The sequence below is a fragment of the Cyanistes caeruleus genome, chromosome 1 (genome assembly GCF_971803275.1).
Source record: "Cyanistes caeruleus chromosome 1, bCyaCae1.hap1.1, whole genome shotgun sequence".
Lineage (NCBI taxonomy): Eukaryota > Metazoa > Chordata > Aves > Passeriformes > Paridae > Cyanistes > Cyanistes caeruleus.
The window spans coordinates 58258006-58283964 of NC_141701.1; the positions used below are offsets into that span (position 1 = coordinate 58258006).

The 25959-nt window shown below is 41.0% G+C and overlaps 1 protein-coding gene and 1 long non-coding RNA gene across 6 annotated transcripts in view; both read left to right on the forward strand.

The window, feature by feature from the left end:
• Positions 1-389: 389 nt before the first annotated feature.
• ZNF407 (zinc finger protein 407) overlaps positions 390-25959 on the forward strand; it is a 338932-nt gene continuing 313362 nt past the window's right edge. For 4 of the 5 annotated variants that reach the window (XM_086894220.1, XM_086894248.1, XM_086894239.1 and 1 more), the window contains exon 1: positions 390-5764. In XM_086894220.1, coding sequence (XP_086750346.1) covers positions 5482-5764 — 283 coding nt within the window. In that variant the 5' untranslated portion in view covers positions 390-5481. Of the gene's footprint in view, positions 5765-6000; positions 6152-25959 lie in introns of those variants that run through there. The other variant, XM_086894230.1, reaches the window with a different exon arrangement.
• On the forward strand, positions 7871-11803 carry LOC111944917 (uncharacterized). Its single transcript, XR_002871459.2, has 2 exons — positions 7871-7988; positions 8680-11803. It is a non-coding gene; the product is annotated as an uncharacterized LOC111944917 (long non-coding RNA).

Sequence of the window (25959 nt, forward strand, 5' to 3'; positions counted from 1 at the left end):
AACTTGCTTTGTGAATTTGCAAGAGATTAATTACACAGTCTCAGAGCTGTAAATTCTGGCAAGCTGGACATCTTCACACATAACAAACAATAGAGGATAATAAATGACTCTCATTTTATTTCAATGAATTATTATTAAAATTAAATGAATTTTTATTAAAAAACCCCAGTACAAGAAAACTAAATCCTTGGAGGTTTAGCAGAGTCGGCCGCCAGACAGACTTAAACATATCTATAGTTAAATGAAACCAGATGTTGTGGAAGTATGTGTGGATAATGCTGATTTTGCTACCTGTCTTAAGATCATTTTGATGATCTCTCACTGTAAAATGGCCTGACATGTCAGCCAATTGTATGTTCCCCGTCTTTCCAATGCAGTTACAATTTTTTCTTTCTTTTCTTTTTTTTTTTCTTTTTACATCTGTAAGAATACTTCAAATATCATTTATTTGTGGAATTGAAGGGGAGCATAGAATTGAAACCTGTAAACATTTCTGTAATAGAAACCTGAAAATATTCAACATGATACGCTCCTGACACATATTCTGGCATAAAGAAACAAGTGGTGGCAGAGCCCTCATATGAATTTCATGTAAGTTTGCATCACTCTTTTTTTACAATTAGAAATGCAAGAATTAGCACTGTTTTACTTGTCTCTTGTGCATTATTGTCTTCCTGACAAGGCATCAAATTCCATAGACAGGGTTAACATCCTCAGTTTGGCAGCAACCCTGACATTCCAGTGAGAATTTCAAAAGATAAAGTTTCATTTCATCACAGTGGAAGGATCAGTAAGATCCTGGAAGTACATCCTTTCTAAAGCTACCTTTCTGGAGGGGCTTCTGGACACCAAAATTTATATAGTCCACTTTTTATTGAAAAACAATGAAAGATCCATTTTAAACAAACTAACAAGCAAACAAACAAAATCGTAATAGACGCTGTGCTAGCTGCACTCCTGTGAAAGAGCTAGCAATGGCAGTCAGTGGTGCCTTTGCTAAGTCACACCACACCAAAGTCTATGGGCCCAGGAAAAATTATGTTAACCTGCAGCACTCTATAGGTGCTAATGTATCTTAACATGGGATTTTCTGGAGGGAACAGCCTGAAGACTTAATGTCCATGGGTAAAATTTTTGCCTGTGTGCTTCAAGTAACGTCAGTTATTTGTCAGCATGGAAAAAAACCCCACATCTGATTTATTGGTATATAGATATTGATGTTTGTATCTAGAAAGCTGCATGCACAGAGACATAAGTGAGGTCTCCTGTCTGCATGTTTTGTATTGTGTATGCAAAACAGTTTAGCCTTTGGTGCTTATATACAATTGCTTTCTATGACCATTTATTACTATTTATTTTTGAGGTGTTGGCTACTGTGACACTGAGCAGACAGCTATATGACTACTGTTCTAGACATCTACATCTCATAGATGTTATACAATTCCCTTACCACTCCTCATCTGGACTGTAACTTGACTTTAGAGAAACTTCACTCAGACTATTCAGGATCTGATGAAAGACCACATGTGACTCTTCAAGTGCCTCTGTGAAGATACCTTTCTGTGCACATGCAGACAGATGGCCCCCGTGGCCCCCATGCTTCCATGCTGCAGGCTGAATAGAAAGCCTTTAATACTACTGGCAAAACAAGGCCTGCACGATGCATCATCTGTGGGCCAAACGAAAGGATTTGCAGTCATTCACTTTCTTTTGTTAAGTGAGGGAACTTCAAGCACTATCTTGATTGTTTGTTTTTTCATATTCTTGCAGCTTCTATCTGTAAACTTAAACTCCTACAAAATTATTTTAATTGCAAAAAACCCTTCCAATCACTTCAAGCTGCTCAAAATTATTTTTTACCCCCTAGATTTTATGTAATTATAAAAAATTCAAACGAATCCTTAGTAAGCCTTCCATTAAAGCCCGGGTGCTTTCCCTCTTATTTTTCCTCAAACATTCACATTGCACCTACAACAGCAGGAAAAGTTGGGAAACCACATAATTTTTACTACATTTTTACTTGCCTGCATAAAGTTTTTTATATCATAAAAAAAAAAAATAAATAATAACAAAAGGTACCTAGCAGTGGGTGAACATTTTGTTTATGTAAAAATGGTTAGCTATTTGTACTTCAAACGAGTTCATTGGCTCGAGTGGGCAGCGAGCCCAGCGGGTAACACGAAGTGAGTCAGGTGCAGCCTTTAATGAAGGAGCGGCTGCGGGTGCCACGGGCAGCGTGAGCCCGGTGGCACAAAGGGGCAGCCGTGCCCTGACGCGGCCACACCTCCTCTGGTTCCTGGAATCGGTGTGGCTGCCCGGCTGCGGAGCAGACCGAGCGGGGCTGTGCAGGCTCGCTCTCCATTCCTTCGGACACCAGGGGCAGTGGGCACGGAACTGCCACCATGGTTCACAGGGGCAGCTCCCCACAGAACCACATGGGAGCTGCAGGCAGCTGGCCTCGGCCAGCCCATCCGTGCTCAAGTGTGGCGCTGGCAGTGCCCTGGCGCTGTGACCCTGCCGAGGCGGCCACAAGCCACCTGTGTCCTGCCCAGGCTGCCGTTCGGCCGAGGCAGTGCTGGAACCAGATGAGCCATGAATTACAGTAGTGCTGCACCAGCCAGGGACCTGGATCACAGGACCATGGCCGATTCACAGAATTATTAATTGAAATTGTCCATTGTTAAAAAAGACCTTTATCGAGTCTGTCTGAAAAATCCACAAATGCCAGAGGTTTCTGTCCAAAAAAGGAGATGGAGGAATCCTGCAACCTTATTCGAATAACGGGAGAAAGTCCACTGACACACACCCGCGGGATCTTCTCTTTCGAGGTTTCAGAGGGCGCAGCCTCCTTTCATCCCACGCTCCCGGCCACATGTTGCCCTCTTCCTTTCCCCATTGGCTGAGGTACTAGGAAGGTAAAGCCTTCCCGAGCCGCCTATTACATACTCCCCCCTTGAACCTACTATTTTACCCCGAAGCTCAGAAACTCAGGCTTGTGCAGACTGTTCGGGGGCCAAGCTGTCTGGGCTCTGTAACAAACCTGCTGCCCGAAGTTAGTAGAGACATTAAAACTCATTTCAAAGACAGTAACATCCTTACCTTCAACCATCAAATTGTTTGTAAGGACCAACAATTACCCCAGCACTGCCAAGTCCACTACAAAACCCTAAGTACCACATCTACACATCCTTTAAATACCTCCAAGGATTCCAATGGATACAAATTCCATCAGTTTGAACAGCGTGCAGCAGCAGGTCAGTCAAACTGGAATATTGCACTTACCTTCCTGAATCACACACCTTGAAAAATGGTCAAAACAACTTGCATTAAAAAAGGGAAGTTATAGATATATGTGTATATATATATATATATGCATATAGGTAATTGACACTAAAAAGGTTCTCGGTGTTTACATCCTAATTATTCTGTTTCATGTTTTCTTAGGTGTTGGAACTGCAGAATAAAGATATATGCAACTTTTCTTCAAAAATTTGCTATTCTGTGGAAAACCAAAGGTGGTTAAGGAGCTCTCATGGATTGATGTTAATAACTTGATATCCTACAGACACCAGTGTCCTCTGGAGGGCCTGACAGTGACATTCTACCTAAGAGATCATCATCCAGTCATGGGGTTATTTCTTCTAAACAAATCAGATAGGAAATCCCGTGAGTCAGAATTGGTAAGTAGTGTTATGGTGACTGCCTTTATCCTGCTGAATATCTCACTTCTGGTAGTAGTACTCACAAAGCTGTGTGTTTTTTGTACAGGAGCAAACACACAGACTAATAAGTAGGAAAGTTACACAGCTAAGTAAAGAGCTGGTAGTACTCTTGGAATAAGTAATATTTCTAGTGAAATCAGAATTTTGGTGTGGTAGAAATACAGCAACTGCAGAATCATTCCTAGTGTCATATTCTGTTAAAAAATAAATATAGTCTATGTTTACAATCCGTTGATAAATTAATCTTTTAGCTAATTAAATCCTTGTTAATTACTCATTGACTTATATTCAGCTTGCATTCTAATATATTTTTATTAGCATAACTATTTCAGAACACAGAACCACTTTTCAGGACAACTTTTGTTCAGCCAGAACATTAAATGTAGGGATGACTGTAAACATTTAATAAATACAGCTTATAATTACAAAATAAAATTAATTATTTCTGGTACAGGTATGATTTTTTTTTTTTTATTATTAATAGTGATTCTGCCTTAGCTGCTACTTGTCCCATACCAATGGCTCCCTCTTCAGGCTACTCCTAAAATATGCTGCCGCTCTTAATTCTGTTAGCAATACTTCAACTTCTAAGACTGCAGCTTGCACAATCACGTCTCCTCCAGTATGTTTCCTCTCAGTAAGCAAATAATGAAATAACTGATGGACTAGGCAGACTCACTTGGTGTTACTTGAGACCCAGTAAAGACCTGGTAAAGTCTGGGATGCTCCACTTGGTTTCAATGAAAGGCTCAGGCCTCACCAACTGCTTTGCTTTCAACCCATTCTTGCTGTCTTTACAACCCTCAAGAGAATTGGCATTTCTGCAACATAAATTTAACAGATTAGCCAGTGACAAACTGGCTGAATAGCACTGTAAGTTGTCACTTCAAGTGGGTAAGCTTGTGCACACTGTGTGACTGGAAAGTCAATGAACTGCAAACTTATTCCCAAAGAGGTGTTCTCTCCTTGTCTCTGTGCCATGGCCTTGAAGAATGCTAAATGCCATTTAACTAAGATACTGGCCATTAAAAAATGTTATCAGGAGATAAATGGGAAACCTGCATTTTAAAAATCATAAGTAACAGAGAAAAAGCAACTATATTTCACCACAGGCTTCTGAAGACTCTTTACACTTTGCTTCTTTGCTTTGATATTACACTTAATCATGTTTAAGGCAGACGGAAAGAACACTTAGGGTTTCATCATCATGAGTTTATAAAATACGAAATTCTTTACAAATTGCCTCCCTTTCGCCTTTTTCAACTGTTCTTCTCTTGTACTGCACTCCGTGAAGGTTATTTAATATAGCTTGGGACATCGACACCCTTTGACTGATACCCCTAGTGAATAGCTGCAGGCTCTGCATCAAGGACTCGTTTCCCCCTCCTCCAGAACAGGTTTCCCAAGGACCAGATACAAATCTCGCTGCAGTGCGATGCAGGCTGAGAATGTCAAGCAGCTTTACGCACGTGCGGCCCAAGGTTACACTGGCGCAACCAAGCGCGGGGGCCGCCGGAGGGGCAGAAGCCACAGAGCAGGCCGGGCTGCGCCACGCACCAAGGAACGGGCGGCTTCGGGAAGCACCAAGCCCGCACCCGCTGGCTCCTGCAAGCGCCGCCTGCTCTCGTCCGGCAAGCGCACGAAGCTGCGGCCTCACCGGCACACGCAACCCTGGAAAACCCTCGGGTCTCCGTCTTCCTTTTGGGGCCATCCCATCCCGGGATGTGTGGAGGGGCGGTAGCAGTCGAGAGCAGGGGCGATGTCAAGGCAGGGCAGGGCAGGGGAAGGCAGGGCAAGGCAAGGCAAGATGGCGCCAGATGGTGCGCGCGCGGCGGCGGCCGTTGGGCGCGCGGCCACTCGCGCCCGCGGCAGCACGAGCGGCACCTCCGCACCGGCTCCCGCCCCGCCGGCGCCGTCGCGTCACGTGAACGCGCTCGGGCCCCGCCCCCCCCGCGCCGGGCGTGACGCAGCGCGGCGGAGCTACGGCGCGCCACTGGTGACACGGCTCAGCACAAGCGGAGGCGCTCGGCTCCCCCCGCGCGGTAAGCGTTGCCCGCCGCGGTGCGGCCGCCCCGTCTCGTCGCACAGCGGCGCGAGGCGAGCCGCTGCCTCGGCCCTCGCGAGGGGGGCTCACGGTGTGCCGCGTCGCCGTCTCCCCTCGGGCTTTTTGGGCCTCTGCGCTGCCGTCGTTTTTTTTTCTCTTTTTTTTTTTTTTTTTTTTTTGTGGGCGGGCGGGAGGGTTGTGGCGCACGGGCCGAGCCAATCCCGTGCCTGCTTTGTCCCAAGATGCTCGCCGATTGGCCGCGGTGCCGAGGGCGGGAAGAGCGCCCCTTGCGCTCATTGGCTGCCGCAGCCAGCCCCGGGGCCGTGGGGGTCTTCCTTTCCGCTGTGCCGCAGGCGGGCGGCGGCGGGGAGAGGCGAGGGAGAGGGTACGGGCGAGGACAGCGGGGACGTGGGGGGAGAGACGGAGGGAAGAAGAACCGGACGGGGTGGGGACCCACGCGAGCTGCTACCGCGTTGCGCGGTTCCGGCTGGCGCGTGCTCCGGGCTCCTCCCCCGTTGCCTGTGTCCCCCCCGCCCTCCGCCCAGCTCCCTAGGGCCGGGTCGCAGGCGCGGCGCCCGGCCGCGCGGGGCGGAGGCCTGAGGAGGCAGCGGGACCCGGCAGTGGGTGCTGGCCCCACGGAGCCGCCGGCTCGCGGGGACGGCCCCGGGCAGCGCCCCCGAACCGCCGAGCGGGGACAGCTTGCGCGGCGGCGGCTGCGCAGGCGCGGCGGGGCGGGGTCGGTCCGGGGAGGGCGCTCGGAAATGTCGGCTTAGGGGTTCTGCGCTGTCCTGAGTGGTTTCAGCCGCCCGAGCACCCCGTTTCTTACTTCCCTCTCTTTTTCCGAAGGTTGCTGTAGAATAAGCGGGTATGATATTTTAGAAGTGCAGTGGCTGTCGGTGAGGGACGACACCCGTGACTGCAGGAGCTTTGTACGCGGCTGTTATAAAGGATAAAGGACGGGTTTTAGCTGCTTTTCCTTTATTCTGCTTCAGTCACTAGGTAGAGCGGTCACAGAATGGCAGAATTAGGTTGGAAAAGACCTCTGATATACTGAACACCATTTCACCGACAGGTAGCTCTGTATGCCACATCCTGTCTTTAATTAGACGCCTCCAGGGACAGTGACTCCATAACTTACCTGGGTAGTCCATTCCAAAGTCAAATCACATTTTCAGTGAAAAAAGTTTCCCTGATGTCCAGCACAAACTTCACTTGGTGCAGCTTAAAGTTTTTGTCCTCTCATCGTGTCATTGGTTGCCTGGGAGAAGATGCTGAACCACTCCTGGTCTCACCCTGCATTCAGGTGGTTGTGGAGAATGATAAGGTCTCCCTTGAGCCTCCTTCAGGGTCAATCCCACTCCCAGCTCCCAGCCATTCCTCATAGGTCTTGTGCTTCAGACCCTTCCCTTCCTTATTTACTGACCTTTGGAGTTCAGCCTCTTGAATCATGAACACCTCCTGTGCCCTCACAGTCTTGTGATTTTCAACATGGTTTTGCCTGATCTAGGGAGTCAGTGTAGATTCTTGGGGAACCTGCCAGATTATGCAGGGAAAGCAAGTTGCCATAAACAAATCGGTGGTAGTGCACTTCTGAAGGTTTGCGTGTCTTCAGTAGGAAAGATCATTAAACCAAAACTACTGCTTTAGGTGGCCTTTGAGGGATAGGTTATCATCTGTATGTCCTTTATATCGAAGAAATTGTTTAGTGTGAGGGTGGTGAGGCACTGGCACAGAGTGGCAACCTAGTGAGGTTGTGGATGCTCCATCCCTGCAGCTGTTCCAAGGCCGGGTTGGGTGTGGCTCTGAGCAACCACCTCTTGTGGAAGCTGTTGGAACTAGGTGATCTTTAAGGTCCTTTCCAATACAAGCCTTTTTATGAGTCCGTGTTCTGTCTTGTGTAGTTTGAGTTGTTATGAAGGGTTTCCTGTCGTTCCTTCAAATAACTAGTGTGGCCTGTGAACCACGAAGTTAATATTAAATGTAGTGTTAGTTGGAGGAAGGAAAAAAAATTTGTGATCTGAATGCTGTACCTAGTGATCTTAGAATTTATGAAGTTAAAGGTTTTGTTTCTGTTTTCCTGTGCCCTCTTTGCTTCTTTGAGTAGTTGCACTGATGCAGATGTGCAAGACCTTGGCTTTCTCACGTGCTCGTGCTCATCCATATGATACTAATCGTGATGGTGACACCTGGGGAGTAGTTAATGAAAATCCAAAAGTGCAAGGGTAAGAGTGGCAATGGTGGATTTTCTGGTGGTGAAAAACCATAACAGACTAGCATACAATTTAAACACTGGGTGTAATTCCCTGTGATTCTCACCTTAATACCCCAAAGGTGTGGCATGTGAAGACTATAAATTTTCCCTTCCTGTATCAGAACATGAGTAATCAAGGTGTTTGCATGAGGCTGGAGCTTTGGATGCCTGGATCTATATTTTTCCCAGGTCACACCTCTTCATGAAAGATGAAGACAATTACAGGCTTCAGTTGGGTCTCTATTGCAATCTTCTACACTATTCACAGCAAGTTACATTCATCATGGAAGTAACATTGCAGTCATTCCATCCTTATTTCATAAATTATTTCAGCATGGACATATAATCAGATTGTAGCTTTTATACATAAAATATGGAGCCTGGCAGTAATTGTATAATCCATACATTTAAAAAAAAAAGTCAAATGCACTGATGTGACAGGACAATGATGGACTGTGACTTTTTCAGTATGTTCAAACATGTCAGTTTTATTAGCATTTTGGGAAATATAATTCAAACGACCTGAGTTAAATCTTTTACTGTGATTCTTCTGTAGGAACTATTGTATAGTAACAGCATCAAAGATTTCTGATTTATTTGCATGAGAGTTTTCTTTGTTAGAAACGTTCTTAAAACTTAAGCTGTCTTGTCTCTCTTTACAGAAAAACATTACTTGGAGATAGAATATGTGTGAAGGAGATGTCAGTCACCAATTCCATTAAACCCAAGCTTTTGTAGTGAAGAACAGCATTTTCTTGTTAGTGTGCACAACATTAGAATGAAGTGGCTTTGCTTTGCCTAGGTTTTTTTTTTTTTCATTTTTTGAATGTGTACAGTGTTGGGGTTTTGTGCATAAGATGGAATTTACAGACAGACTGGCACATGAAATATGGTTGAACTGGAATTGTTCTGTGGCTCCTGTGTTTGAATTCCTAACGTGGTTTAGAATTTAAATATTCTCTTTCTCAGGAAAACAGAAGGGCTGCATTGGATGGATGACCCCATCAGTCAAATAAAAACATTGGTTTCAGATACACCTGGTCCAGTCATTCATTGAAATTAATGCCTTGGTATTAAGGTGCCTGTTAAAGGTACTAAAAAGTTGACCTTTTAGATTGAAGTTTGGAGTATAACTTTTTTGAAAGCTTGGGGAGAAAGACAGGATGATGTGCTTGAACAGATGTAGTGGCTGTGTTTCCTTCTGCTGTTCACAAAACCAGACATGCAGTGGAGTGGTCTCCTGTGCTCTGTGTTGCATGAGGAGTCCAATGGAAATGGTGCTTTCACTTGGCAGATTGTCAGCTGCTGCCCAGCAGAGAATTTGTGGTTATTCTTCTACCCCAGAAAGGTCTTGCTAAGGCCTTGCCACCTTGGGGTAGCACAGCCACTGCTGCCTGAGGTGCAGATACATCACACAGTGCCAGGCCAGCATCAGCCATGACATGCAGGCACTACTCCTCCCATGCAACAGGAGTGGAAGGAGCAGAAGCAATGACAGCAGTTTCTGGTGGAGGCAAAAGCATGAGGGAAATGGGCACTGTTCCTCACCAGTGATCACAGAATCAACTAGGTTCTTTCTCAAAAGACCTTTGAGATCAATCAAGTCCAATCTCTGACCCAACACCACCATGTCAACTAGACCATGGCACTAAGGCGGAGTCAAGTCTTTCATTAAACACCTCCAGGGGCAGTGACTTCATCATCTCCCTGGGCAGTCCATTCCAATGCTTAATCACCTTTTCTGTGAAGAAACTTACTCATGTGCAGCCTAAACTACCCGGGTGTACCTTGAGAGTTCTGTCCTCTTATCCTGTCACTGGTTGCCTGGGAGAAGAGGCTGACTTCTCTTAGGCAAGTACAATGTTTAGTACTAACAGGCATGGAGGTCTTGGAGAGAATGAATTAGGAGTAGGGTTGCTATGCACCTGACATTGCAAAGTACTTAAATCTTACCTGGCCCATGGTATCAAAGTTCATGCAATATCCAGTAACATTAGAGTGGTTTTATCTCTGGTCTGTTTGTTTTTGCAGTGGACATTCTTACATGGTTACACAAACATGTATGAAAGTTTAAATATGCCTATACCTACTTCTAAACTGGATTTTTTTTTATTTTTTGGTCATTATGGCCTGTGTTAACACATAAACTCAGATCGTTTATTAGCATGTGTGTATAAAACCAGTGAAGTAGCAAAAAATGTAAAGATGTTCCTGTAATTTCCAATTTCTCACCTGCAGAAATTCCAAAAATGACTATTTACTTTGCAGAAAGGAGTTGTATGTTCAGAACTGGGGAATCATACATGCTTTCCTGCTCTGCAGTTGCAAATGCCATTAGTTCTGTTTCTGCCATCTGCCAGAGAAGAGTCAGTAGTTACAGAACAGTCTGTAGTCCATTGTAGGTGTTTATGTTAAATGTATGTGGAAGTTTTCATATTTTACTTAATCTCAGTTCTTCAGCATGTGAAGATGAAAGAAAGTCGTGTCCCAAACTTACGTCAGCAATCTCTGTCTTTATATCAGAAAGAAACCTAGCTATCTTTTTTTCCTCAGTATGGAAAGAAAATTTACAGTACGTATTACCAAATTCACACACATCCTTACAAAGAGATGACCTAAGTGCATTTTAGAAATAGGCACTAATTGTGTTCTAAAAGAAAAATGCCTGTCTGCATGATTCTGACTGCTTTTCAGTCCAGGGCTGTTCTGTAGCTGTACAGGAAATCCTGTGTGACTGACAAATGTCAGGTTTCCTGGTGCATGGGTGCAGCCAGTAAGTGAAAGGCTTCTGAGGAGCATATCTTGATGTTCCTGAGATAGCCAGCATCTATGCACACCTTCCTGCACAAGAACCATGGCATAGGAATATGGTACCTTTGCATTTTGCAGTGCCATGTGGTCTTTTAACACAGAGAAAGAAATTTGTGTTGCATGCTTGTCTTCCACTGAATGTTTAAGTGACATTGAATATATAATTTGGATTGTTCCAAGTCCTTGAGAAAAGGATAGCAAACTCCATAAACTCAGTGAAGGCAAAATGTTGCACTTTCTTGGTTCCTTGGTGTGTAACATGCTTTCTGCAGGGATGTGTTGACATTGGATTTGGGACATTGAATATGCAGTGAGGACAGCAGTGATCCTTGTGTTTTGGTTTTTTTTTTGTTTGATTGGTTACTTCTGCCTTCTTCACTTTCCATTTTCAATGCCAGTGAAAGAAAGGCTGTTTCTTTCCATACTCCCCACGTTTCGCAAACCGAGGTTTACCTTCATCTGTAAAGGGAAGGGAGTTCTTGTGTTGTGTCATATAAATTGTTAGTAGGATATACATTTCTGAAAAATCAGAATTGATAAATTCATAAATTGATAAATAGAAAATCTAAAAGCATTGATAAACTGCAGCTTGTTTGTTTGCTTTGGCATCTCTAGAATTAAGTACAATGATGACCAAAGATAACTAGTTCAGCACATGTATCCTTTACTGGGCAAAGCCTGGCTGCTACAAGTCAGAGCTAATTTTTTTTTTAGGATTGGTGCCAGTGCTAGCACAACATGTAAGTTCAAAGATATAGTACATAAAGATGTTTTCTGGATGTTGTCTTCAAAATCTGCCAACTTAGTTTCTATTGTTCTGAGTTTTATTGGTACAACAATGGACTGATTTGAATTGCATTTGTTTTTTTTCCCTGCCTGTTGTTCGCATTTTCATTTTAAATTATTTACAAGTCTGAGGCTTGAAGATGAGAGCCTAATGAATGCTTTTAAAAATAAAACCTCCTTCTTTGAGCATGTTATGCTTCATGTTTTGAATTTATAACCCAAGCCCTAATGAATAGTTTCCTAGTTGCTCTCATCTTAGAATTTATCAGCTGTCCTATTTACAGGTCTTACCTATACAATGGAAAGATAATTCCTGTTTACCTTAAATGAACTGTTCTTGTTAACAAGCTTAAACTGCTAATTAGGAATAAAATGGCAATGAATACTATGTCATACCTTTTACGAAGAATGTGAAGGCAAAATATTTAGTTGTTTAGCCTTTTTCTGGTACATTCTGTGTAAGAATACAGTGTTTTGATTTTTGCTGTCTCATATACGTATCAGGTTAATAAAAAGTATTTTAGGGAGAAACTATGGCTTATAGGTCCTCAAGAAGCAGGTTGACTTCTGCCCTATATTTAGGATATGTTGGTGTCCATCTACTGTGATACTGCTAAAAGCCTCTTTGTTGCAAGGCTTCAGATAGATGGCAGACATGTGGAGAATCCTTATGACTTCATGTTTATGCCCAGGTAGTATTTTTTAACAGATAAGTTATTCTCCTGAAAAGAAACACAGGGATAGCAGGAGTTGCTTTGTTTTGAGTGTACATTAATGTAATTTAATCAGGAAGGAAAGAAAACCTGGGACTAGAATTTGATGTTATTTACCTGACTATAAATCGGAATATTTCCATTTAGTTTAACAGAATTTTTTCAATTTGTGTCAAAATGATCAAAATCAGAACCTGACAGAAGCTCTCCATTACATAATTTTTGCATACAAAACCAGACATAAAATTGTATTTTTTTTTTTGTTTGTTTGAAATCCTACCTCAAAAACAGGTTGGTTCTTGAGCTGAGATTTTATGATACAGTGTTGTTACTTGTTGGTACTGGGAACTTGGCAGATATATTATATGAAAAAAGCTACCCTTTCTTTTCTTTAGTCGTTTCTCATTAGACTTTAAGTGTCAAAAATACAGACTTGTGAATTTGAGTGCCATTCTAAATCTAGGTAGCTCAGAAATTCTTGACAAGTATTGCTTTGACTTCTTTGTGAGTGTCTCTTATATCTGCAGAGGGTTGTATGTAGGCTTTGTTTCCTGTCTCCTTTCCTTTGTGTCACCCAAGGAATTTGCAACAGGGATGGCAACCTGAGGAGGGAAGGGGAGGAAGAGACTCAATAGAAAGTTGACAAAGGTCTGGCGTTGACCTTCAGTTTCTCTGGAGCAGACGTCTGATGAGATACAAGGAGCTCCTTCTGTCAAAACCCAAGAATCCTTCCTGGGCAAAAGGTCATTGGGTACAGAAGGTGCTGTTTGGAGAGAACAAGTGAAAACCTGACAATGCATTTTGCTAGCTCTGGTCAGGCTATTCAGGTTCCATTTCCAGGTAAATAACATGCTGAACTTTGCTGGTAGAGGTTGACTTGCAGTAATGCTTTCTCTTTTTCTTCATTCTCATCATCATGAATTTAGATGTTGCTGATTTCAGTAAAGTATGTTTTGATGGGGAGTGTTAAATAAACCTATTTCAGTGAATGTGTACTTTCGTATTTTGTATGCTAAGGGTATTTACCCTATAAGGGGATGGGTTTCTGAGGAGGTGACTTACAGGCAGAGACAATATATTACACCAGCTACGATAGAGGGAGAAGTGGGTGAGCTTTCAGGCACAAGCTTGTCTTGTATTTGCTGTTGGTACCAAGATAAAATATACTTGAAATGAAAACAAAGTTAATCTCTGAAGTTTATACTTAAATATTGCATGGAAGTGCAGGAAAGTAAGGAGTATGTATTTTTATGGGGTCAAATAATATTTTATTTATACATTTGTTGTAAGTACTCAAAGGTCTTTAGTCTTGCCATTAGAGAGTTTTGTGTAGCAATATAACTGACAGTACTGAAAAAATGTCAGCTGATGTCACTGTGGCCATGATTTCAGTTTTACTTTATTTTTCAATTTTCTTTCATTCTTGTAAATTATTCTTCTAAGCTTAATGGGATCTGTTTTGGGAGAAAAGAAATACTTCACATAATATTTATATTTTGTTTGAATAAACCACCTAAAGCACAGGGAAAAAAAAAAAAGATATATTCCCTAAAACAAAATCGCAGTAGGAGTTTTGCATTATAAAAGATGATGTTCATAGTGCTGGATTTGTTTAAACCGTTAGAATTGCAAAGCATAAATAATTACATAATTTCACACTTTCCAGTGAAGTCAGACCCTGATTAAGAAGTTGACAGCCTGAAAGAATCTGCTCTTTGACAGTGATGTCTGTATTCCCTCAATTTGTAGCAACTGCATCTAGGAAAACAAACTGAGCTTTATTTCCTTTACTTTGAATGAGAACCCTTATTGACAAAGGGAGAATATTCTTTTTATTAAAAGTTTTCGTACTTTAAATTCACAGATATTTCAGCTTTTCTGCTTTCAGCTACTGTATATTTTGCTGATACCAGGTCTTTTTGCTGTCTTGGTCCTCACTGTCTTTCAGTGTGTTTGATATTCATATTTCTTTTTTATTCCTTCTTCCTTGCTGTGCTTTTTTTCTTCCTTTTCTTAAACAAATAGACAATATGGTAATATGAACTCTAATAGGAAAAAGGCATTGTTTAACTCAGTTGGGGTACTACTAATCCAGTCACCAAATGTAACCATAACACAGCATGCATTTTAATTATTAAATATAATGGAAACTTTGCATTTTAAATCTAGAGTTATAAACCACTTGTTTGAAAATGCACAGTTCAGTGCTATGATTTTAGCTTGTACTGAATTACAGGGCAGTATTCTTTGATCAGTTATTACAAGTTGAAGATTAGTAGCATTTAGTGCTTGTGTTAATTTTGAGAGTACATATAGGAGTCACTGCAGGTCAAACTGAAGCTCAGTCATGTATATTTTTAATGATTTAATGAGCTGACTGTATAAAACAATGCTAAAATAAGTGACTAACACAGTTATGCCAGTCATTCCAAATAGGGGTAATTTAAAGGCACATTTTGAGGACCAGTATGCTCCCAAATTCTAGTACTTTGTAAAATATGCTTTATTCTTAAAAACCATATTGTTGAGATTTTACTTCTAGAAATGTTTGTTTGAATAGTTTTTGGAAGAACTCCTAATGATTTTTGGTGACCTTCCACTAAATAAGAGCTGCCAGGAAGAACAAATAATTAATATTTTCTCCTGTTTGTTCAATATATATTTTTGTAATGAATACATTTTGATCATAAATTATGATAGATACCATGAATTCAAATGAAATAATCTCATATTCTGTGCTGCATTTTTTGACATGAAATATAAAACTGTTCCTAGAGTGAATGTGGTTCTTAGTGACTCTTCATAAAAGATTCCTAGTCCCTGCATGAGATGTGCGGGCCTGAACAAGCTCTCTTTTTGGGACTGGTGGACACCAAGTTATGGAGCAGCTGCAGTAAGTTTGGAGGAGTAGGAGGCTTTTCTTGGGTGCCTGGTTTGGGGTGCTCGCACTGCAGGTGTGCCCTAGGTACAAGAACGAGACTTCTCAGGTTTGTGAGTAGTAAATGATATGGTAACAGCTCTCCAGAGTCAGTGTCTTTTCTCCAGGTTGACAGATTTAGCAGCTCTTGTTTTCTGGGCTTAGGACTTGTGCTTGCTGTTTTTCTCTAGCTTAGGGGCTGTCTCATGCTGATTGAGAAGGAACTGTATTGTTTTCTTCCCTCTCTGAACTAGATGTGGGATATCAGTACCTAAAATTCCAGGTCTCACTTTCTGATCCAGACATTTTAAATCTTGACATTGAGCAGTACAGTAGTGGCTAACATACCACATGGATAGAGAGATTGAGTGATTTTGGACTGATGAACTTCGGGAATTGAGTGCAGGTTTTTGCATCATGGGACCATGCAATCCCTTCGAAGATCCTTGCTGCTTGGTTCTTTTTTCCTGTTGATGATCTGATATAAATTCTGTAAACTGGTAACTGATTTTACATTTGCAGCCTTTGCTCTTTGAGTCTGGTTGTTTTAAGGATATGTTTGCCTTAGAGCATAAATCTTCTCATTCTTTCTCTTGTTCCTCATCGTCTGTATTGCAAATCAAGCTATATCAAAATAACAAATGATATCAATGTCTAATAGATCCTTAAAATTCATACTTAGTAGTTATTTTTGCTAATGTACCTTTTTTGAATGTGTGTTTTGAGTGGAGGATGTGTAGGTAATCTTCCTACAGTGTTTGACTACAGTGTTTGAATTTTAATACATATTTTAGAAATATCCTCTGCTGTCTGTCTATGCCGGATTAATCTAGTCCAGTAAAAGATCTTCCTGTGAAGATTATTTAAAAAAAAAAAAAAAAAAAAAAGCAAGCCTGAATCACTGTAGAGAACCAATGAATTTACAAATGTTACTTATTTGTATTGTTGTGGGAATTGGTTGAAATATATATACATAGTCCTCATGGGCTGTAGTTAAAGAATTGCCGAGAGAGACTTTTCTGATAAATAAACTTAGCTGAAGATTAAATGAAGGCTACGTTTGAACACATGGCTTTGGTGGTTTCCTCTAAGCAAGAGTGCAGCATCACCTGGGGAACATGGGAGCATCTCTGGACTTGAGATCTTTGCCAGCTTCCCTGGTGCCCCTGAGGCAGTGTCTGCAGGCATCTACCTGGTGTAGCTTGGTTGTTGCTCCTGCCGGCTCATCCAACTCACCAGCTGCACTATGAGAACCAATACAAGGTTTTACTCCTTTGCTGCTTCTTTCTATTCCTTTCAGACTGCAAAATGGGGACTCTGAAAATAAAGGTAAATTTCACTTTTGTGCTTTTTGTTACGCTTCAGGAAAAAGCTGAAAGTAGAATATTGCTAGCAGGAAATAGTGTAGGTTGTAGCTTGCACCTTAAGGTCATAGGTTGCTTGTCTCTTGTTGCTTTATTTCATGCTTCATTTTGGAATCTGCCATATTATGTAAGAATTGTTTTCCACTTTGTCTTAAATAAGACACTTTTTATCCTTGTGTGAACTTCTGATGGTTTTTATCTGCCCTTATTTTTCTGTTCAGTTGTCGTTGCACTGTATGTTGTCCAGTCTCCAGTTCCTGAATTCTCAAGTCTTATATCTTTTAATTGTGAGGACTGTTTTTTTTACAGGCTGTTTTGTCTATTTGTCATTTTTTAAGATGTGCTGATGTGTTTTGTCTTGTGTCTTCCCTGACACAGGTGATATTAATGCTCTTTGCTGTTCTCACTTATTTTTCATTTGTCCAATTCCCAGTTGTACAGCTGACTTCAGGAGATAGCGGTAGGATAAGAGCCTGAACCTGGCAGGTCAGCAGCAGCTGGATGCCAGTACCTGGCTCCCATCTGCCCAGGGGCTCTGGTGCAGCCAGCTGACCATCTCCCAATGGTTCTTCAGGAGATGGGGTGGGAAGATAGGTCTGAATTACAACAGATGGATCATACCAACTGGTTTAACTGGCCAAGAAATAAAATTCTTAGTGTAATTGTTTTTCCCCTTCTCTCACATTCTTTCTTGCTTTCCTTCTGAAACAGATTTTTTTTTTTGTTAATTTGTAAAAGGAAAAGTGTACCAACTTTTACATATGAAGTGGATTTTTACAGCTGAGTTATAAATTCCAAAAACTAGGTGGTTTATAATGGAAACACTTATGGGGGAGAGGGGAGGGCGCGTTATAATACATATGTAACCTTTTTCCCCCTCTCTTTAGTGAATAGACCGTTTAAACTAAATTAAGTAAAGGATATAAATTCTGTTGTTTCAGTTTATAATATTTCATGGTTGATTTTATAGATAAAAATTACATTTAATAATAAATATGAAGAAGAATTTATACAGCCTGTTCTAGTTTGATATGGAACAGCAAATCCCATTTCTCTGTAGCTGTAAAGAAAATTCATTATAATGTCTTTGATTGTAAGAGATGTCTTCATTGTGATTAGTTACACTGATAATATAACAACCTTTTTACAAATGGCACAAGATACATGAGATCGCATGTGTCTGCCTTTTAATAGCATTGAATGTGTGCATTTGCTATCTTTATTCTGTAGTCCTTTCATTTATAACTGGGCACTTTTAAAACCTATAAGTTATTAAAAATCATCTAATATAATTTAATTTTTCTTTTGAAGCATTCTGGAGAGTGAAGTATTAATGCAACTAAAAATTATTAATTGTTGAGTTTACAAAATATAAACTAATTTTAATTAAAAAGTGGGCTTATGTCATTTTATTTAATTCTGAATAACAAGTTTTGTAGATAAAATAGTGAAATCTGGATATATGGCATTACTTTACAAATCCTTTTTAAGCACCTAAAGATATATCTTGATTTTCAAGCACCCTATTCCCATTGAATTCAGTAGAATTTAGATGTTAATAGGTATTGGATTAATTTAAAACACAGATAGTGGCATGAGGATACCTGGGTAAAGAGCTGGCTTGATGGCAAGGCCCAAAGAGTGGTGGTGAATGCAATTACATCCAGCTGATGGCTGGGCACAAGTGGTGTTCCCCAGGGCTCAGTACTGGGGCTGGTTCTATTTAATATCTTTATCAATGATCTGGACAAGAGGATCGAGTGCACTCTCTGTCATTTTGCAGACAACACCGAGCTGGCCAGGAGTGTTGATCTGCTGGGGGGCAGGAAGGCTCTGCAGAGGGATCTGGCCAGGCTGGATCAATGGGTTGGGGCCAATGGTGTGAGGTTCAACACGGCCGAGTGCCGGCTCCTGCCCCTGGGTCCCAACAAGCCCAGGCAGAGCTGCAGGCTGGGGGCAGAGTGGCTGGAGAGCTGCTGGTGGAAAAGGACCTGGGGGTGCTGATTGACAGTGCCTGAACACGAGCCAGTGTGTGCCCAGGTGGCCAAGGAGGCCAATGGCTTCCTGGCCTGTATGGGGAACAGCGTGGCCAGCCAGGAGCAGGGCAGGGATTGTCCCCCTGTACTCGGCACTGCTGAGGCTGCACCTCAGATCCTGTGTTCAGATTTGGTCCACTCACATCAACAAAGACATTGAGGTGCTGGAGTGTGTCCAGAGAAGCGCAGTGGAGCTGGTGAAGGGTCTGGAGCAGAAGTCTTACGTGGAGCTGGGGTTGTATAGCCTGAGAAGAGGAGGCTCAGGGAACACCTTATCACTATCTACATGTACCTGAAAGGAGGTTGTAGCCAGGTGGGGATTGGTCTCTTCTTTCAAGTGGCAAGTGAGAAGACAAGTGGAAATAGCCTCAAGTTGCACTGGGGGAGGTTTAGATTGGATTTACAAAAAATTCCTGTACTGAGAGGGTTGTCAAGCCCTGAAACAGGCTCCATATGGAAGTGGTGGAATTTTGCATCCATGGAGATGTTTAAAAGACGTGTGGATGTGGCACTTGACATGGTTTAGTGGTGAACTTGGTAGTGCTGGGTTAACAGTTCAACTCGATGAATATGGTCTTTCCCAACCTAAACAATTCTCTGATTTGGGGAGAAGGGAGAATTTTGTGAGGAATTCATTAAAAGGGGTATTAATTTTTTTTTCCATTTTACATATACCTAAGAATACTTAGATGTCCTTAACACAGCAGTACAGAATGAGATTGATGAGAAAAATGTAATGGTTGTAATAAGATCCTTTGCATTTTTACATTGCTATGATTTGTACTGTTAAAGGGGTTTAGGCAATAAAATCTTCTGTATTGTTTAGTAAATGGAAATAATACCAGATATTAAATCCTGGAAAAGTGGTGCATTTGCTCCAAAATTTTAACATGTATAGTGGAATTGCAGGGTCACTGTTAGAAGTTAATTCCGTTCCTGTGTCATGTAAAAGAATTTGGTGCTTTAGAATGAGTAAGGCTGCTTAGCTGGCAAAACTGAAGTTGTGTTTGATTATCAAATACTCCTTGAATTTACCAGAAAGTGAAAGCCTGAATCATAGCTTTTGGGTGATGCTCAAGTCTTCTTTAAAATTCATGATGGAACAGCACACTTAATGTTAGGTTTCACTGTAAAAGACATAAATCAACATTTTTGCTCTGTTTACTGTAAGGTTTAATTTTACATTGCTGTCCCTTTTCCATTGATGATAAGAGCTAGGAAAAGAGTTAACTTGTTAAAGTTTTTCCCAGGGCGAATACTAGGAAAATGCCTGTTGATGACTGAAATAGATGACTAATTACTGTTTTTACCCTCTGAGAGATAAACAGGCTGTACCAGGACCCTTCACTGTAGGAAGCAGCCCCTTTGACCTGCAGTCTCTTTCTGTGCCCACATTGCTCAGTCAGAGGGACTGACTCTGTGGTTTGGGCTGCTCAGTTAACTGTGAGCTGCCAAAACCCTGCCCTTCTGTGGGGGACAGATCTGGCATTGTGTCCTGGCTCTGCTTTGCTGTGATAAGTCACCATGCAGGTCACCCATCATGTGGTCCCTCAGATCCTGTGGGTGTTTGAGCTGAGCAACAGCCTGCTTAGTGATATGTCAATTTTTTCCTGCCAGGAAAGTGTTGGAGCAGGTGCAATTTATTACTCTAGCTGGTCTTGAGGTACTTGCCCGGGATTGCTATTGTGTATGTTTTCTCTGTTCATTAAAACATATTGATCTTGGGAAAGTTTGTGGGATTGATTTCAACTTGGTGTTTTTCAGGGAATTAGTAGTATTTTTGTAATAACACTCTCCTAAAGCATCCCTGAGAGAAAGAGTGATGATGTATTGAGGAAATACAGAATCTCTGCAACTAAGTTGCAGTTCTACCCTTACTCCCAAGGTCCCCTTGTCTGGACAAGCACTGCATGGTCTTTCTGTGACCTCCTGTGATGCCCAGGAACTGGGTCTGGGCAGGTTCCAGCAGCATCTGCACTTCCTGCCCAAGAGGGCCTTGGGGAGCAGAAGGCCACCAGGTTGACCAGGCACATCTTTCTAGTCGGTGGAAGAGTTGGACTGTGGTGCCACCCTGATCACACCAGATGATGGTGGGGTTAGCAGTGGCTCTGTGTAGCTGCTGGGCTCTGGTGGGAGGGAGAGACTTCCCACACTTGGGGTCCATTGTTTGTACTTCCCAGGCAGCTGATTGATATTGTGGTGCTGACTGGAGATAGGAGATTACTTTGATAAATCAACAACTGAAGGAAATGCATTGCAGTCTTGTGTAGCTGTTAAGCAGTGTGCTTCAAAATAGGGAAAGGGTTTTGCAGCCTTGAGATACCTTGATGCAAGGTGCAGCTCTTATAGCAGAGTAAGGCTTCATAATTTTAGTAGGTATTAGGGAAGTGGTCCCCACTGCAACTGTTCCCTGTTGCTATGCCCTGTGCACCACTCCTGTGGGAGAGATGAAAATGTTAATTGTCAGGTGTTTCCTTGTTTGGGAATGTGGTTGAACATGTGTGCCTCACACAAATCGTGCTACCACTCTGCACATGCTTAGGCATACTGCTGGTTCTGGGAGAGAGCTGAGTTTCAGGGACTGGTTTAGGTAAGCACCAAATTTGTTGTATTGAAAGAAATAGACTTGGAGGGAAATGAGCAGCAGCATTTGAAACCTTAATGTTATTTGTTGCCAAACTATTGATAAGTGTGAATGCTTTGGGCTAGTAAATGGGGGGTTTATTTTATAAGTGATGGTGGTATCAGCAAGAGGCTGTTCCTTGTCTTCAATTACTTCCCTCCTTTGGTTCCATCTGCCTAGAATTAACATTCTGGGAAGATGTGGTTTCATCATATGGGCTGCAAGAGGAGGTGGAAGCTGCTCTGGCATCCTCTGGCCTCTCCCTCTGGAATAGCAATGCCTTCTCCCTCATTCACCTTCACTCTCCACCTGCTGACCAAGAGTGTGTTTTCCTGGGGAGAAGTGGGAGCCTGCTTGGCCTTCAGCCTCTTTTTGATCCTCAGCTGAAGCAAAGGAGGGTTTTGTTCTTTTCATGGCTCAGTTATTCTAGTGAAGGTCTTGAGGATGGGGAAGGGAGAAAGCTCCATGGTGTGCCATACTAGTATCCCTTGACTGCTGGCACCACAGAAGTCATGAATTTGTATCATCCCATATTGCCAGTGCTTGGACTCATATTGCCACCATCACATTGGTATGCCTGCCATTGCTGTCTTATATTTGTTTCTGTCTCTTGACACAAACAGATGTGTCACAGATGGAAATTAGAGTAAAGGTCAGTTGTAACCCCTGCACTGTGTACAGTCTGAGTACAGAACTACTAGAATTAAAAGTTCTGCAGTGACTATAGCTGAAGCTTGGGTTTGTTCACCTGAACACAGGTAACAGTTACTTCTGGAGGAAGCCAGGCTTTGCACAGCTATGCATGGTTTAAGTCACAGTCATGATCATCTAAGTTATTGGGGGGAAAAAGTCCCTCTGTGTGTTGCAGAGGACATGGCAGCACAGTTGTGATTACTTGCATGTATTACAGGAAAACATTAAAGAGAAAAGATGTCATTTGTCATGCATCTTTTCCTCTGCATGTTAAGGGTTTAACCTCTCCATTGCTGAAGTCTGTGTACAACTATCCCCTTTTTATACTGATTCCTTCTTTTTGGTAGAAATCTAATATAAATATATAAATATAAAGAAGGAAAGGCTGGTTTGTTTGCTTTGCTAAAGTATGCTGGAGAACTGCCTGTGCTGCAGGGACTTGGGACATCATCTATTACACACAGCCCTTCTGAGTGCACCTGATGTAAGGCAGACCCCTGCTTCCACCATGCTCCCCAACACACTCAACTTTATGTGAGAAACCCAACTGGAAAATCAAAACTGAAAAAAGTTAATTTTGTATGTCTTGTAGGATTGAGCTGAAATACTTCCAGTGTGCTCACTTCTATTTCACTGAAGTGAAAAACAGGGTTTGTTTCTAATAGTTAAATTTTAGAGTGTGTCTGTGTGTCTACCATAATACAGTAATTTGATACAGGCATGTAAATATGTACATTCTAATAAATGTTCTAATTGAATAAAATCAGCTGTCATTTCATTAGATATGCCTACCAATAGAAGATGTAATACTTTTCTGTTTGATCCACTCTTCTCAGATGGAATGCAATTACTTCCTTGTATGAAGTGGCCACCAGGGGTCATCAGAATGCTTTTAGTTTTATTAATGTCTCCTTTTCTTTAGACGCATATGTACACTTAGTATTTTTTGGAAACTTTGTTAACCTGTCACACAAAAAAACCAAAGTCTTTGTTAACTGTTCAGAAATTCATGCAGCTCTTTTCAGCTGAGCTTCTTGAAGAGGCAGCAGATAAGGATAAGTGTGCACAAGAGTGAGAAGCATGTCCATAAATACACTGATTATTGCATTCTTTTCTTGATAATTTAACTGGTGATAAATACAGTAGTAGTAGATGACAAATGCGTCCCAGGCTGTGATGGTAGAAGCCTCTTGTTGCTTTCTGTTTGAAATGGTAGTTTTAAGCAAGAGGCCAAGAAAGTCATCCTTTTTTGACTTTTTGATTTAATTTTGAGCAAAGGTTAATGGAAATTTAGTAGGTCCTCACTTATTGAAGTCTTCACAAATATTAAACACCTAGAGCAGCCTTCTAGGAAATCATACTCCTTATATTTTTTAAGGAGAAAATAGGGCTTTTAGGACCAGGTTTGTAGGCTAAAATTTCCAAGAGCCAATTTAAAAGTAGCAGCAATTACAACTTGCTTTTATCTTTTGCTGCCGAAGTTCAGGAAAAATTTAAGACTTCCAGTATTTTTTTTCATATGTCAGCGATAGTATCTGTGTAGTTCTCTGATGAACTCCAGTGTGGTCCACTGTACTTAAGAGGGTACTATAGCCAACAGTAGAAAGGGATTCAAACTGCATTTTACTTTTTGCTTCTCTCTAGTTTTACTTGGTGTACTGGGTGAGAACTGTATCTTGCACAAAAGCATCTCATTTGAAGAATTCCCACAAACCACAGAACATACTAGTGTATGTGGAAAATAGTATTTCTTTCCTGGATCTGATAAACTCTATAAAATTAAGTGTTTTGTGAATACTTAGAAAGTGCTTTTCATCCATAAATATTACAGTGCTATATGAATGCAGTCTTTTTTGGATTCTCAAAAGTTTCTATTGAATGTTTGTAGTGCTGTTGTTACATGTATGCCTTGCACTGGAAACAGTCAGAAATCTTTGATTTTAAAATTCAAAATGTACAAAATTTGTACATTTGTACAAAAATGTACAAAATTTAAAATGCTTAAATTTTCAAAAACTGAAAATCTGGAGGTCATATAAAAATTTCTAGGAGATACTACTGCATTTCCTCTGATTCTATCTTGCACATACATTCCTATTGATTCTGAATGCACTTGAAATGAGTGTATATCTCAGTGCGTCTTTTTTGACTTCCTTTTCAAAGCTGATCTAATCAATGGTTCCTATTGCATTTAGCAGCATTTGGCTCTTTCTGAAATGAGTGGATGATGAACCAGGGAGCCTTTGTGTTGTCAGTTTCTGCCCACCTGGAAGGGCTCTGGAGTGGTTTGGAAGCAGAAGCAAGAGGGATGTGGGTACTATTGCAGGTGCATTTCCCTGAGATGCTGTTACAGTTTTTTTCAAAATGGTGGCAGTGAGAAAATGAAATTAATGGGTGCACATGACTCCCAATTTTCAGTGATACACAGGGGAAGATTATCAGCAGGCATTTTATTTTGTTACTTGAACTGTTCTGGATAGATCTGTGTGGAAATTTCAAAGTGTTTAGTCTTGGAAGTCTCCTGTGGAGATTTTGCTGTCCTGGGAAAGTGGTTGCTTTGTGAGGTTTAAGCCTCATGATACAAAGCTCAAAAGTTCCTGCATTTTTGAGCTGCAAGGGAAAACAAATGTTGTAATGGATATAATCAAATTCTCCTCAAAAATAGGTGATCTTTGTTCACTTTGAATCGACAACCATATTGTCTCCTGTATTCCATTATTGAGGAGACTTTTAGCTTGGATTAATGATTCTGAAGGAAGTGTGGTAGCTTTGTAAGGCCATAAGACAGACATATGATTCAATTTAGGAAGGATGTTGAGCCACTGAGAAGATGCTTATATGACACAGAGGTAGTACATTGACATGAGTTGTTAACATGCAGTTTTGTACAGGCTATTTAAGGAGCTCATTAAAATGAATTTGCTTCATTGTATCCATGATTTCATTGAAATAATTAATTATCTGAAAAGGGGAATTTTTACTGGAAAAAAATGAAACTCTGTTTTCCATATGTCACATTCTTTACAAACACTGCAGATTGGGCATTGAATACTTGGAGACAATAGTACTGTGACTGAGAAGTGCTCTGGAAATTCTAATTCCTGGATTAGCATAAAAAAAAAGAAGTTATTACTTGTAAATAAACTTTTTTTTTGTGTTCTTCTGTACACATCCCTATCCCTTCTCTTGTCATAAAACCAAAAAGAGAAGTAAATAAAATTGTATTGACCATCAAGTTAAGGAACTTTGAAGTTTACTACAGGTTTATCAATCTTCGCTAAATTTCTTGTCTTTTTGATCTTAATTTAAAATGGCTACTTTCTAAGTTTCATCTGAGGATTAGAGCAGTGCAGGTCTTACACTGGAAAGCTTAACTGCCCTGTCTCTACCTTTTGGCATAGTAAGACATTATATACTGTTGTTTTGGACCGGTGGTAAAAAATTGGGACACTCAAATCCAATGTTCTCTATTTTCATCAAAGAAAACAGCTTCTGTCCACAAATGACTTATGCTTGTGTATAGAACTGTAGCAGACACTATGTCAATATACAAAAAAGCTTTATATGAAGAATAAAAAAGTGAGTTGTTATCAGGTAAAAAACGGTGGTGGCTGCTCACAAAGTGCTATTTTTCTCTTTTTTTTTTGTATGAATTTTCTACTTTACAGATAGTAAGATTGTGCTGAATTGTGATTGTAAGATATCTTTTAAATTAATTTAATTACAGAAACAAAAACTCCACAATTCTGATAATTTGGAAATCCCAGTGGATGAAAGGGGAGAATTTTTAGTTATATTGGTTTATGTGATAAGGCCAAAATACTACATATTATGCACTTTCAATTTAAAAATGTATGTTTTATACATTCTGTAAGGATTTGGATAGTTGGCCTATGCAGATGTAATATACGTAACAAACATTCTGCTTTTGAAGATCTTAAAAACATGTTTCACTTCTTTCAGATATTTAGAAAATTACTGAAGAAAAACACTATGTTT